This window comes from Physeter macrocephalus, chromosome 5 (genome assembly GCF_002837175.3).
Source record: "Physeter macrocephalus isolate SW-GA chromosome 5, ASM283717v5, whole genome shotgun sequence".
In the NCBI taxonomy this organism is placed as follows: domain Eukaryota; kingdom Metazoa; phylum Chordata; class Mammalia; order Artiodactyla; family Physeteridae; genus Physeter; species Physeter macrocephalus.
Genome location: NC_041218.1, coordinates 95,080,371 through 95,095,013, shown reverse-complemented (window position 1 = coordinate 95,095,013; position 14,643 = coordinate 95,080,371). Strand labels below are relative to the sequence as shown.

The 14,643-nt window shown below is 38.4% G+C and overlaps 1 protein-coding gene across 3 annotated transcripts in view; it reads left to right on the top strand.

Moving 5' to 3' along the window:
* Window positions 1-14,643, top strand: part of VPS41 (VPS41 subunit of HOPS complex) — a 210,565-nt gene that overhangs the window by 138,281 nt on the left and 57,641 nt on the right. For all 3 annotated transcript variants that reach the window (XM_028490200.2, XM_028490199.2, XM_007127370.4), the window contains 6 exons: window positions 3,284-3,381; window positions 7,240-7,369; window positions 8,846-8,961; window positions 10,268-10,324; window positions 12,607-12,668; window positions 14,084-14,165. In XM_028490200.2, the coding sequence (XP_028346001.1) occupies window positions 3,284-3,381; window positions 7,240-7,369; window positions 8,846-8,961; window positions 10,268-10,324; window positions 12,607-12,668; window positions 14,084-14,165 (545 nt within the window). The remainder of the gene's footprint in view (window positions 1-3,283; window positions 3,382-7,239; window positions 7,370-8,845; window positions 8,962-10,267; window positions 10,325-12,606; window positions 12,669-14,083; window positions 14,166-14,643) is intronic.

Sequence of the window (14,643 nt, the reverse complement as noted above, 5' to 3'; positions counted from 1 at the left end):
CCAGGAATGCAAGGATTTTTCAATATACGCAAATCAATCAACGTGATACACCATATTAACAAATTGAAGGAGAAAAACCATATGATCATCTCAATAGATGCAGAGAAAGCTTTTGACAAAATTCAACACCCATTTATGATAAAAATCCTGCAGAAAGTAGGCATAGAGGGAACTTTCCTCAACTTTCCTGTTCATTCTGACACCATGTCTCCAACCAGCCCTTCATGGATTCAGCCTTAATATAAAGAATACACTAAATCATGACAGATCTTAAAACAATCCTGTTTTGTTGCATTAATAAGTAGTAATGGAAAAACAGAATCCTGAAATGTCATTCATTCTGAAATGTCTTTTTTTTTTAATGCAGAGTAGCTGTAGACATTTTCCTAAACTGGGACCTCATACCAGGAAATGAGTCCTCTTTTTTACATGATATCATTACTAATGGGTATTAATGGAGATGAATTTCTAAGTGGTAGAATATTCAAAGGTAAGAAAAGCAGCCATTATTTTAGAACTCTTAATTTGTGACTCAAAGGGTGCAACTATAATTGCAATTATGTTTTCCATAAGAAGATTTCTGTTGATATGAAATCATTTTAATAAAATGAGAAGAATTATTTAATTGCAGCTGTATATGAATGCTGATAACTTGCTTAACTGTGCCTCTGGAAATCTTGACAACACTATTTTTATATAATACCACATCTTTTCTTTGTAAGTAACATTTTTTTGTTTGTAATTTAGTCACTTCATGTCATTTCTACCTAAATTTTTACCTATTTTCAATTAGTAAAGTGGTAGGATTTAGTACTTAACAAATAAGCATTTTCTTATAGTATCTGGAATTGAGAAGGAAATATCTGCTTTTTCACATCTGTCCTTATTTTCTTTAAGAACACATTAGATTTCCTATTATGTTCTTAATTAAAGATAAGGAAGTTTTCTGTGTTGTTAATGCAAGCTCTTGAGGACAGAAATCAGGATGTAAAGGAGGAAAGATTTGGGTAGAATTGTTTTCTAGTTTCTCTGATCTGTATCTTATGGCTCATTCATATAAAGCAAATCCTTGATATGGATTTGGTTACCTTTAGTAGGGATACTGTGTGATGCTCCCTGTCAGTGAGCCTAGGCAGCCCCTTTGGTGTCTCAAATGGGGAGAATACCTCGTTCACCCACCATTTCTTAGATGATGCTCTCCCTCGGGTGCCTATGGCAGGCAAGCCCATCAAAGGCTCCATGTAATTCCCAGGAAACAGTCTCTGTAGCATCTTTGATTGCTTTTCATGCAAGTTGCTGTATGCGTAGCATTTCAACGATGGAATGCGATTTAGTAAAAAAACACAAGTCCATCTCTACCAAAGGGTTTATGCAACCTCAGGAGTGTTGGCATCCAAAACCTGTTAACAGGCCTGTATGTCTTCATGAATGTGAAACTATCACCTCTTTCATCAGTAGGTCATGCGTGGCCCACACTGTTCAATAGCATCTGCACATTCCAACCCTCCCGTCTCTCCCCCCTCCCCCCTGCCCACTCCCTACATTCATAGGTAGCACTGGGGAAGCTTCTCCAGAACCTTCTGTGCCTGGCTACACGCTGCACGTGCTCATCTCTGAACACGTGGTTGTGGGAAGTTCTCTACGCATGTGCTTCGTGAGAATATTGATCACATCACCACTTTACCAAAAATTATTTTCAAGTGCCTAGATAAGAATATTCAGTTCAGGTTCAGCGGATGACAAAACAAGTCTTCATGGCAGAGCTGGCACCATTTGGACTCCCATTGTATGGCTCTGTCCAGGGCACCCTGACCACCTATGCGATCCCACCCAGGACAAAGCTTAAGAAATGTTATCCTTTTTAATATTTATGTTATTAACTACTTAGTGTTTTTTTGATTATCCTCAGTCTCATTTTGGTGTGAAAATAAAATTTTGAAAACAGTTAAATAGGGAGCAGGCGTTAAAGATCAGCAGAGTCAAGTTAACACTAAGTGATTTACGAGGAGGATGGAGAGGAGGAAGAAGAAAAATTCAGTACCCCCTCAGTTTATGTGTTATGGGTTTTATTTCTATTCTGATACCTTTATGTATACATGGGAAAAGTCCTACCCACAGAAATTAAAATGAATTATCCAAGTTCAGTGTAATTGCAGTTATAACCCAGATTTCCTAACTTCCCATTCAGTATTGTTTCCAGTATGCTACACTGACTTCCCCTGCTTTGGAAAAGATGGTCATTGTATCGTAAAAGTTAACTAAGCCTGAAGCTAATACCACAGAACTGTGGAGAAGAACTGAATCAAGAAACTCTTAGAAAAAGTGGTGGGTTCAAATGAGAGTTTACTCTCAAATGAATCTGTAAGTGCTGTGTATGATTCCTGGAAGAGTCTTTTCCTGGCACTAATATTGTATCAGTTGGCTTTGCTGCATAACAAACCATCCCCAAACTTAGTTGCTTAAAACAAGTCATTTATTACAAATATTACAACAGCTAGTCATTAGAATCATACTGTAGCAATATTTGTACTTCTACCATTGAGCTTTCTATAAGATCTTTGAGGTCCATTGTAATTAAATCTATATACCTCTTAGGTGATGCAATAGAAGAAATAGAACTTCTTCTACGTTTTAATGACTATCTTTTAAAAGGAAAGAGAAATTTCTTATTTTGTCTGACCTTTATTTCACTGAAGAATTAATGGAGTTTCATCATAATGTAATGTGTATTTACACTTTTTTGCTTTTAAGTCTAGATATAATGTTTATTAAATGTTAAAAAAGGAGTAATAGTTTCATAATTACAAATAGCATTTCTTGTGACCATCATACCACTGTAATGTCCTAATTGTGAAAGATTGAAATTTATGTTTAAATTATTTTAAAAGTGTTTTTGTCATTAGTAATATTTTTAAATATTTAATTTTTTAATATTTAAAAGTATTGTTATCGATAATCGTTTACATTGGGTTTTATGGATTTCAAAGTGTCTGCATGGGATTTAACTCTGTCATTTTTAAACTAACTAGATAGTGTCACTCTTCACCATTCATGCTGCTGTTATTGTCGAGTTTGCTTTTTATTTGTAATAGAAATTTTCAAGCGTAAGTTCCCAGATATTCTTTTGGACTACTGATTATTGTCCAGAAAGTATGTTTATCTCTGCCCCGTTTTTGTTAGATTTCTAAAACGAGTCCATCCTGCGTACGTAGTCGACGTGTCCTTTCCTCTGTGTGCTGCTTTTTGCTGCTAACGGTGAATCTTCTCTCCCTTTTGTTTGCAGTGTCTCAGTTTGAAACTGAATTCTACATCAGCGGACTGGCACCTCTCTGTGATCAGCTTGTTGTACTTTCCTATGTAAAGGAGGTTTCCGAAAAAACGGTAATTTTTTTTCACCCCAAATACAATAGGGTGGGTTCATTTGTAGCATTTTTACCCAGATGAAGTTGCCCATGAAAGGACTCAGCTCCAGTCTGAGCAGAACTTGCTGACCTATAAAACAACGTCAGCAGAGATTACCCTGCAGGCTTAATGTATTTACGTTTCAGAAGCTCCACTCGTTGGTGGCCTTTGTTCCTTTTGCCAAGCAAAGGGGAGTCTTTTTTTTTTTTTTTTTTTTTGCCTTCCCTTTTTTCCATCTCTCTTGTTATTTCAGTTGAAAGGAATGAAGGATTCCTCTTTCCAAAAGGCCAAGAAACTAAGCTGACACTGTGCATTAGCAGAAATGACAGCAATGAAGTTGATCTGTAGCATCAGCAGGGGTCCCTGTGGTCAGAGTGAATTACAGAGAGGGTGGTCCATTATTTCGTGTGGTCCAGATATATTTGTTTATTTCCCAGTGGCCCAGTGATTCTGAGTAGCTTGATTCTTGCTTTGAAATTAGATTGTTGCTAAGTCTCGGTTATCACTGCAAATGATCGTATGAAATGTACGGCTCATAGGAAGCAGCAGAGAATCTGCATTTCATTATACATGATTTTGGAATGAAGCCTGTTGAAGGGTCCAGTGGAGGGGGCTGCATACTGAGTCTTTCTTTGAAGCCTAGGTCGGCCCCGTTCCCAGTTTGTCTTTATTGTCAAGAGTCCAGAGTTCCTGTCAGGAAGGGGCCAAGGGTGGCTTCAAGGCATAAACAAGGAGAGTTTATTGTAAAGGATTTTCTTTGGGATGCTGTGGTATAAAAGAAATGCAATTGATCGTCTAGCCCTTTACAGTGAGTGGGTTCTCCTTGTCTGTATCCTCACTCTCTCTCTCTCTCTTTTTTTTTTTCCTTTTCGAATAGCAAGGAATAAAATGGGGAGAAAAACCCTGGGAGTCCTGGTTTTGAAGTGGTAGCTGCTCTCCAGCATTTCTCTGAGCGAGCTCTTGCATCAGGAAGCCATCGCTATAGTAACCTGGAGCTCTGGGTGCCCATGTTGCTAGGCAATGGGATGCAGTAGACTTAAGTGAACACTCAAACCTGCTAAAATCAATAGGGCTGGTTTCTAGCCCTGTGCAGGACATCAGTTTATTATGATTTTATTTATTTATTTTTTTGAAAATAAAGAAAAGCATTGGCTCCGGAGGGAGTAAATACAGTGCTTTTTGATGAGGAATGTGGGAAGCATTCAGGATGTGATTGAAAGACATAAGGAAAGCGGCAGTAAAATGACAAAGGGAAGGTCTAATAAACCGTTGACCAGAAGAAGAAAGAAAGGAAGGAAACCTTTGTTAATAAGAGAGAGTATTGGAAAGGAGTAAAAACCATGAAAAGCCAACCTCAAAGAGCAAATTAGAAAATGGAATTTTTTCAGAGGAAGAAGTGAGGGTCTTGGAGGTGCTTTAAAAATGTGTGTGTCAGTGTATATAACTCTTCATTTTCTCTAACACCAAAGGACACCTGAAATCCTTAAATACAGAAAAAACTGATCAAATTAAGGCAGAAGGAATAAAGAAGCAAGCTTGGGGCCAACCACGCCCCCCTTTTCTTTTTCACATCCAAAAGTTTAACTGCAACAGTAAACAGAATTCGTTTTTATACCAATTGTAATGTTATTCCAGCATATTTTCCTCATTACACCTTTTACATATGTGCCTTTTCCCACACAGTTGCAGTGATAGTTACAAGCTCTTCTGTGTGGCCATAATTTTAGGAGCATTGTCCCATCCTCTCTGCATATGGCTGCACAGTCTCCCATCATCGTCCTGGTGGTTGTGAACTGTTTCATCTGGTTGATATAACCTAATTTATGAAGCTGTTCCCTTAACGTTTTGTTTCTCTTCCATTCATTGATAAAGCACGTGTGTTAAGAATGGTGTTCAGCATGGAGTATCAACGATCAACAAGACCAAATTCCTGCTCCTAGGCAGTTCACGCATAAGCAGGGCTGTTAGACCAGTGAACAAAAGTTGTAAAATAATAAGATGGATTTCTCATCCATTGGCTTGCTGATGGATTCCTCACACATATGAAGGAGCTATTTATATGGTCTAGCAAGGTGATTTTCTTTTAACATTATTTGGTTCAATTTTTTTTTTTCTATTTTGCTCTTCTAATTTTGATATTTTTTGTCCTTGTTATAGCTGTTAATTTTTTAAATAGTCAGATTTTTCAGTTTTTTCCTTTTTGTAGTTTTAAAAGCAAGATATTTGTCATTTCTCCACAGATGTGATCAATCATCCTGTATATTCACTGGGTTTTTTTTCTCTAATAGTGGATCTTTCATAATTGCTTTTTATTTTGGACTGTTTTAAATACATGAGATGCAAAGGTGATGTAATTGCTTCTCAATTAACCTAACAAAATTGATCAAAGGAATCTTCGAGGCTTACTGTTTTACTGGGGAACCTTGGAGAGTTGGGAGTAGTTCTGGATTTCTTTCATTCTGTTCCTTTCATCTGTATTCTCTCTACCAGTGCCACACTGCTTTAGGTCTTGCTGCTTTGGAAAATAGTCAAGTGTATCTTTCATGCCTCTGTGCTGAATATTCAAAGAGCTTGAGTTTTATAGTAAAACAAACTTGATTTCAAATCCATAGTCCCAGTTTTTCCACAAATCCCAGTCTCACTGTTTACTTATATAACTTTGACCTCAGTTCCTTCATCTGCAAAATTAGGAAGAATAATACTGACGGGTGATTTAAGGACTCAGCGAGAAGAATCTGTGGACAGTCACCTATTAGGCTAGTGAAATTGTCATAGGCCCTCAATAAAGCATCTTTTCTCCTTCTATCTTGATCTAGAACGGCAGTGTCCAAAACTGTAGTCATTAAGCTTATGTGCCTATCCAAGTTGAAATTAATGAAAATGAAATAAAATTTAAAACTCAGTTTCTCAGGCACAGTCATCACATTTCAGGTGTTTGATGGCCACTCGTGACTCATGTCTACCACGCTGGGCAGTGCAGACACAGAACATCTACATGATCTCAGCAAGTTTTGCTGTAGACGTAACTCTTAGTCTCTGGCTTCTCAGCATCCTCAGTGAAAGGACTAGTAGTGGCAGTGGTCTGGATCGTGGAGCAGTTTATAATGTAATTTTCACTCTTTCTCATATTTGTGAGGAAGATGTAACAGAGTTATCTAAGGATGTGGTAGCCGTCCCTTGGAGTTGAAAGGGCTGCAGTGGTAGACCGCTGACATAGTACAGTGGTACCTGTACTGTGTATCTCATCCAAGAGGTCAAAATAAACCACTGCTATGAGGCCGTCCACAGCAGGTGGTGAGAAGGGCTTACACCTGCTGAATTTATAAAACCAAAGCACTGAATTATGGCTACCTTGAATTAATTTGTATCATTTTTTTTAATATGCTGTGACGCTTGGCCACTTAGTATCCATGTGATCTTGCACAAGGCACTACTTTTCTTTTCTTTTTTTTTTTTTTTTTTAATTAATTAATTTTTGGCTGCTTTGGGTCTTCGTTGCTGCATGCGGGCTTTTCTCTCGTTGCGGCGAGTGGGGGCTACTCTTCATTGGTGCGTGGGCTTCTCATTGCGGTGGCTTCTCGTTGCAGAGCACGGGCTTCAGTAGTTGTGGCACGCAGACTCAGTAGGTGTGGCTCGTGGGCTCTAGAGTGCAGGCTCAGTGGTTGTAGCGCACGGGCTTAGTTGCTCCGCGTCATGTGGGATCTTCCCAGACCAGGGACCGAACCCGTGTCCCCTGCATTGGCTGGTGGATTCTTAACCACCGGGCCACCAGGGAAGTCCCTAATTTGTATCATTTATAGAAATGTAATTCAAATGAGGCTTTCTTTTTCCCCCTAGGAAAGAGAATACTGCGCCAGGCCCAGACTGGATATCATCCAGCCGCTTTCCGAGACTTGTGAAGAGATCTCTTCTGATGCTCTGACTGTGAGAGGCTTTCAGGAAAATGAATGTAGAGATTATCACTTAGGTGAGAGAGATCAAGGATCTGACTCACGTTCTTTCTTATATTTATGTTTTTTCCCCGTCCACTGGAGTAGCACAACCAGGAATTTAAATTAAGGTGCTGAAAGGCTCTTAGAGCCTATCTGGGCAGGCCTTTTATGTTGAAAATGAAGGCGTCAAGGCCGAGAGATGCTGTAGAACTTGCTTGAGTTCCCACAGCAGAAGGGAGGGGTAGAGATGAGGCCAGGACCAAGGTGAGGAGGCTCTGTGGCCTTTGTTCTTGTATTTGGTCTCCTGTCCTAACTACCTCATGTGACACCTGACTTACACTGATGTCAAGCAGCATGCTTCTCTAGTTGGCATATCACTCCCAACTTTATATCCCTAGAAGGTGTACTCTGGGTTGCCAGAGAAATTGTCTTTCTTTGACCGAATGCTCAGAGCTTGAAAGAGTGCCTGGTACATACTAGGCTTTCACTGAGTATTTGTTGAGTGGATGCATGAATACACTTAGTCACTGCTTGGAAATAAAGGGAGAACCATTGCTTTGTAGTCATACCAGGGGCCTCTGTGTTTTGGTGTCATCATATCCTTGAAAAATACGTTGATGAAAAAATAGAACAGCTTTGTTGAGAAATTCTTTCCTGCTTTAAAAACAATAGACATGTTTTGAGAATATTTTCAGTTCTCATTTTGGTCAATGAAGAAATACCCTATATCTGTTAGAGCTTTCTTATATGAAGCTCTTGATCAGCTGAGAAATGGGAGTGTCTATTCTGGACTTAGCAAAAAGCAAATGTGATTCACAAGTGAAAGCATCCAGTTGAGGTATTTTTTGCTCAGAGCAAACTCTGCTGCACACTTAGAAACCCTTCAGAACAGGTTTTATAATTGAATTCTTCAGGAAACCCTTACCATTGGCATTGTGCACAACATGCTGAAATGATAGATGATGTCTCCAGGGCTTGGGGCATCTGTCATTTATGTTTTAGATGGCCTTGGCCTTGAAGAGGAGGAAACATTTATTGCCAACTGTGGGGTGTAATTGTTCTGTAAAAATAGAACTGTGCTGTAAATGGCCATCAATAAAGTTTATATACAGTAGATAAATTATATACAATAGACATGGAGAATTTTGAGCGCTATCTTTCAGCTGAGGTCAGAACGTTAATATATGAAACAGAATTTTTAAGCCTACTTTATTTTTTTCAAGTTTTTTTGGTACTTCCTCCCTCCTTCCCTCCCTTCCTTCCTCCTTCCCTTCCTTCTTCTTTCATTCAAATCATTTTACGTGTAAATATTTTTTAAAGCACTGGAATAGATTCTATCATTCTCTACCCTGTCTCCCACCCCTACCTTCAGACACAGCCAAACACATTTATTCCAAAGGTAAGAGAGTTTTCTGTTCGCTTCTAAGTCGGGTAGCCTAACCCTGTCCCCTCAAACCACTGCCAAGGTTTCTACTGTTGAGTCACCCTAGTTGTTGCTCTCTTATCTCTAGAATATTCGGAAGGGGAGTCACTCTTTTACATTGTGAGTCCAAGAGATGTTGTCGTAGCCAAGGAACGAGACCAAGATGACCACATCGACTGGCTCCTTGAAAAGAAGAAATATGAAGTAGTCTTGCTTTTACTTCAAAGTATTGACACGTCGGTAACAGAGAGGGGCTAAAAGGGTTTTGTAATAAATCCTCCACGTAGGTGAATTAGAATGTTCTAAGCTAGTAATACGTAGGAGGCCAATAACTTTACGATACTCTTTTCGGAAGTTAGGGGGAATAAAGCCTGCAAGGAGGTTGACTGGCCTTACTGTTCAGTGGAAGAGGAATTGGTGATGAAGGAGAAATTGGTGATGGAGGGAGGGGTGGGTTCGATCCAGCCTACTGATAAATTTATTTGGCGGTTTTTCAAGAAAAATAAAATAAAGCGAGTATTTCAGAATCATCCATTTGGATATTTTAGTGAAATCATTTATTTTGTGCTTTTATCATGCGTAAAAAGTAAAGCTATCAAACTGTACTCAGGAGGGTTTGAACTACCTGTTCAGATGGAATGATGTTGTCCACGTCATTGAGTCTTGGTTCAGACTAATTTGAGTAGATAATGCCCCATCATGGCTTTTTTTAAAAAAGGAAAACATTTTAAAGTTTTTAAAGTTTTAATAGCTGTGTTGGTTTAGTTAGAGAAACTCTCTGGCTAGTCTTATATGCTAATCAGCCAAAAACAAACAAAAAATAGTCCACTTATTTGGTGCTTTAAGTCTGTAACCACCTGAAAGTTTTGGAAAAAAAAGTTTTTAATTTATAAACTCTTTGGAGTCCAGGTATTGATACCAAGTTCATACCCCAGTTATTACCATTATTGCTTTAGATCCAGCAGCTTCTTAAAGAAATAATTTTGTGTTTCAAACATTTGTGTTAAGTTAATCATTGTAAACTTGCCAAAATAAAAATAAAATCAGAGATTTTCAAAATCTTAGTGTAGTTGTACCTAAATGTATGCATATAGGTTACTTTTTATGCTTCATAATGGAAAAGTGCCCCTTGATTAATATATGTCATACAGATTTAGAATGACAGATTTTTTTGTTTGAACATAAGAGATTTTGTTGTCTTTTGAGTTGCGTCTGAAATGTGATTCCAGGATCCTAATGTGGAAATGAATTCAAATGGAAATAAGAGAAGTCTTCATTTTGGTTGACTGCTTTTGTTTGAGTTTGAATTCAGTGAGGTTCATTCAACCATAACATTAAAAATTCCTGTGCTTGAAGCAAAAGCCATGGGAAAATGGGGCTTATTTATGTAGCCCAGAACTTTAAAACATAATAAATATAGTGTTTATAACCTCAGTGTCTCTCTCTCCCACTCTCTCCCCTTTTCCCTTCCTCCTTTTTGACTGCTTTTATCATGCTTATGTAAATACAGGAAGCTCTGATGGCAGCTGAAATTAGTCAAAAGAACATTAAAAGACATAAAATTCTGGTAAGTATGTAATTTTACTATTTGAAACATAACTTTACCTTTCAGTAAGTTATAATGAGGCTGAAAGTAATTTGAAAAGAACGGATTCTTGCTACCTTTTGAGAAGTTATTTCAAACGAATTCCCTAACCTGTGAGGTCAAAATAGTTCATTTTATTGAATCAGTTTCTGCTTGTAAACAAGAAACTTGAACAACTGCTAGGAGGTAGTTTTAGGTAATTTGGAAACTGGATTTATAAATACACTTTAAATACAAAGCTTTCCAGTTATGCATGGGGAAGTTTCTTTAAATCACAGGTAAAATCACATTATCATGAAATTTATCAAAAGAGTAGTTTCATAAAACTAGACTGCTTCAGTGTCTCTATAAGAACAGGCTCAATTTATTTTGTTATGGTGACTAATCTAGGACATCAAATATATTTTTATTACATTTTGGACTTGGGAAAAATATTGTGAGTGAAAGCCCATTTCTTTGCTAACTGTGAAAATGAATGTGCAGATGGAAAGCAGAAAAGAAATGTTATCCTCTGAGTGTGAAGGGTCCTTAGAGATCATCTAGCCCAAGACCCTAGTTTACAGTTGAAAACTGGAAACTTAGTTATTTATGGCTATTTGGGTTCCAGTGCAAAGTCCTTCTGTGTACCCTTTCCCCACCTTAAACTTCTCTTTAAAACTTCCCAAAAAAGCCTAATTCCCAAAGAGTATACAAGAAATAATAGTTCAGGAACTAAAAGGGAGAGAGAGAACGAGAGCATCTTATGTTGTTTTATTCATTCAACGTTGTAGAGAATAAGCAAGGATTACCTAGAAATGGAGTATTCCAGCCAGTGGAAGAGTATAGTTGAAGTAAGCAGGTCAAAAGTAAGATAAGCTTAGCTTAGTCAGTTGTACATTGGGTTTGGTAATATGAAAGTGACAAGTGCATTTTCTGTATATATTATTTATTCTCAACATGCTTGGTGGAGTGAAAGTGAATAGGCGATGATGAAGTTGAGTTGAATATAGACTAAGGCTAGCCTCGAAGTGGAAAAGAGTCAAGACTATGGCTGGGGACCATGACATCATGGGGAGGTTTTGGGTGATGGTGGGTATTTCGTGTAAGACATTTAACGTGCTTATGCTTAAGGGAAAAGAGAGAAAATCAGGTTGAGGTTAAAGGAGCACAGAGACAGAGGATGAGTTGTGAGGGAGCATGGACATGGGGAGAAAGGTTCGAGAAATTGACTCTGCAAAAGAGGCATCTTTTCTCTGAACCTGTAGACTCACTGTGGATACTGTGATATGTGATCTATTTTCAGAGAAGTAAAGTTAAGCACATTTTCTTCACTCCGTAGTTCCAACAGATTTGAAATACGATTTCCTACACAGGAGTCATTAAAGTGAAAGTTTAATAAACTAAGAACTTTGGGTATTTCCCTTCACTCTTGAAATGGGCATGTCCTTTACATTAATCACGCCTGGACATTTTTCTCCTAGGATAAGGAAGGCAGAGAGAAAAATGGGCTCCTGCCATTTTCTGCCATCCAGGAAGAAGCTCCGCAGAAAATTTTTTGTGCATAAAGTAGAACTTAAAATGCAAGTTTTGTTATATATATTGAGTTCAAGCTTCTCATGCAAATGCTTTTAGGTGGAACTAATCTTTCATAAGAGTCATGAGGAGATCAAGCAAGAGGTCCCCCGTCTCTGGTGATACAGGCCACCTCAAATCCTTTCAGGACTAAGGTAGAATAAGTGAATGAGCACGAATGCTGTGAAGCCAGTCAGTTCATTGCTTTGAGCTCCAGTCTCCTCATCTGTAAACTCGCAGGTTTGAATGACCTGGTTTTCTGAGCTCACTTTCACTTTGATGTTAACTTTAAATATTTCCCTTTCAAATGATCTGTCATTTCATTTTTCTTACAGCATTTCCTCAGACTTGGTATAGAAGAGACAGGTAGCTCACGCTGTAGGGATGAAAGCACAAGAAACAATTTTATATCCAGTGACAACATGAAATTGTTGGATCGTGTTTCTCTTATCAGAGATTTCTTTGTAGGAAATTCTTTAGAAGAGGGCAGGTTAGGAGCCTTTAAAGTAGTAACATTTTTGTAAATTGTAAACTCTAAACTTTGTGAGAATACAAGTATATTTAAATATGCTCAAGAAAGAAATGAACATAATTACATAAAGCAAACAAAGATGTATGAACAGGTTCCAGTCAGCAGGCCCACTCAGGAACGGAGACCCAACTTTCCATGTGTTCCAGTTAAGTATGAAATTCCTTCATTTCATTTCCCCTAGGACATCGGCTTGGCATATATAAACCACCTGGTGGAGAAAGGAGAGTACGACGTAGCGGCGCGGTAATCCAGATGTTTTCACAATTATTTGTTAATATAAATAGAATTGAGCCATGTTAGCAACACGAATAAGTCATTCTCTACAGTTGACAGACTTTTTTTTACATCTTTATAACAGGGGTTATATTTGAGTAGTAATGCTTTTAACCACAGAATGGATTGATGCATGTTATTTACCCACCTACTATCTCATTTGCACTAAACGAAAAATGGTTTTCTCATTACTTAATGAGAAGGGTGTCAAAAATCATGAGGAGTCTGATATTTTACTCTTTTTATAAGCTGACCAGTTTGCCTGCCAGTTTCATGAGTGCTGGCAAAAGACCTGATACTCCGGGGTCAGAGACACAGGACCGTCTACCTCAGCAGTAGTCATGGCCAGAGTACCAGCACTTTCTCCAGATCCCATAGCATGAGGCAGAGAGGCCCAGGTGACCCTGCCCAGGCAGCAGGTTGTATTACAGGAGAGGGACCCTGGGCTTAGGGTGTCTGATTCTTTTATGATGGGCAGTAAGCCTGCCTGCCCTTGGCTCCAGAGGAAGATGTTATTTTTATTTTACTGGGCAGTAAACAAACCTGCCCTGTGCTCCAGAAGGAGACACAGTCTGTGTCCTCTCACCTGCAGGGCTGTTCACGCTACAAGCATCCCAGGAGAGACAGTCCAGGATAAAAGAAGCCAGGGCCTCTGCTCGCAGCTCAAGGAGGACGGTCTCCCAACAGGAGGGTGGCAGTAAATGGAAATGATCAGGCCCCAGGCTCCTGGTTTGCGGGACAAAGACCTAAATGGTTTATAGTGGTCGTGTGGGTCTGTGTGGGCAGTTCCCCCTCGAGCTGGACAGTGCCATCTGCAGGACTGCGTGGCTGCCCGGAAACATAGTCTTCAGGGCCACTTTTTGTCCCCGGATTTAGGGAAATGTGTTTCTTTGATGTGTAAATCAAAGTTTTATTCCTACATGAACATTTTTCTGAATTATATACTGAAGTAGGATTCTAATTTTCTAAAGTCTGATTTTGTAGTCCACTATTTAAAGCCACTGAAAAAGTGGTTTCATTGACACTTTGGGGTATGATGATATTTGTTCAAGGCAAGAAGGGTCCCCAGACCAGCAGCACTCATCTGGATAAGTAGGAAACTCAGAACAGAGAAATCAGTGGGAAAACCCCTAATCAAAGTCTTCTGAAAGGGATTCATCTTTATTTATAAGTATTTCGTATTTTCATGATTTCCATCAACTTTGTATCTGCAGTCAAGTGAGTACCAGTAATAGCTTTATGTTCATTGGCACTTGAAATGGAAATTTGTCAAAGTTCTGGGATGAGAGGTTTATCTAAACCACTAGGGGAAGTGTCTACTTATTCTGTCTCTGTTTGTTTTCTTTATTTATACTTTCTTTTCCCTGGGATGTTTTTACTGTCAGCAAATGCCAGAAAATTCTTGGGAAAAATGCAGCACTCTGGGAATATGAAGTTTATAAATTTAAAGAAATTGGACAGCTTAAGGTAAGCATAGCTTTATTTTTAACTCTTTAATTTTTGTATGTAGTATATTAATATTGAGATGGAAATAAAATTAATAGTAATCAGTTCTTTATTGGGAAGCGAGTACTATTTCAGCTAGAAAGAAAAACTTTTAGAAAGTCGGTACCAAATAGAAATCTGGTTTATATTTTATGTGCATAAAATATATACAAATGTATTACATATATGATATGTTCACTTTCTTATCTCCCTCCAATTCCCTCTGTGTTCAGATGGAAGTTTTCATGTTCTTTTTAATGAATGTGGAAAACAAGTATAGTCTCCTCAGAGCAGATTATAAACATGAGGCTTTTTTCACATGTACTGAAGAATTAGTGCATTTTCCAACATCTTACTTGCTGGAAGACAAATGGAAAATTTTGACCAGGTGGCTCGAACAAATTTTTTTTTTTTTTTTTTTTTTTTTGTGGTATGCGGGCCTCTCACTGTTGTGGCCTCT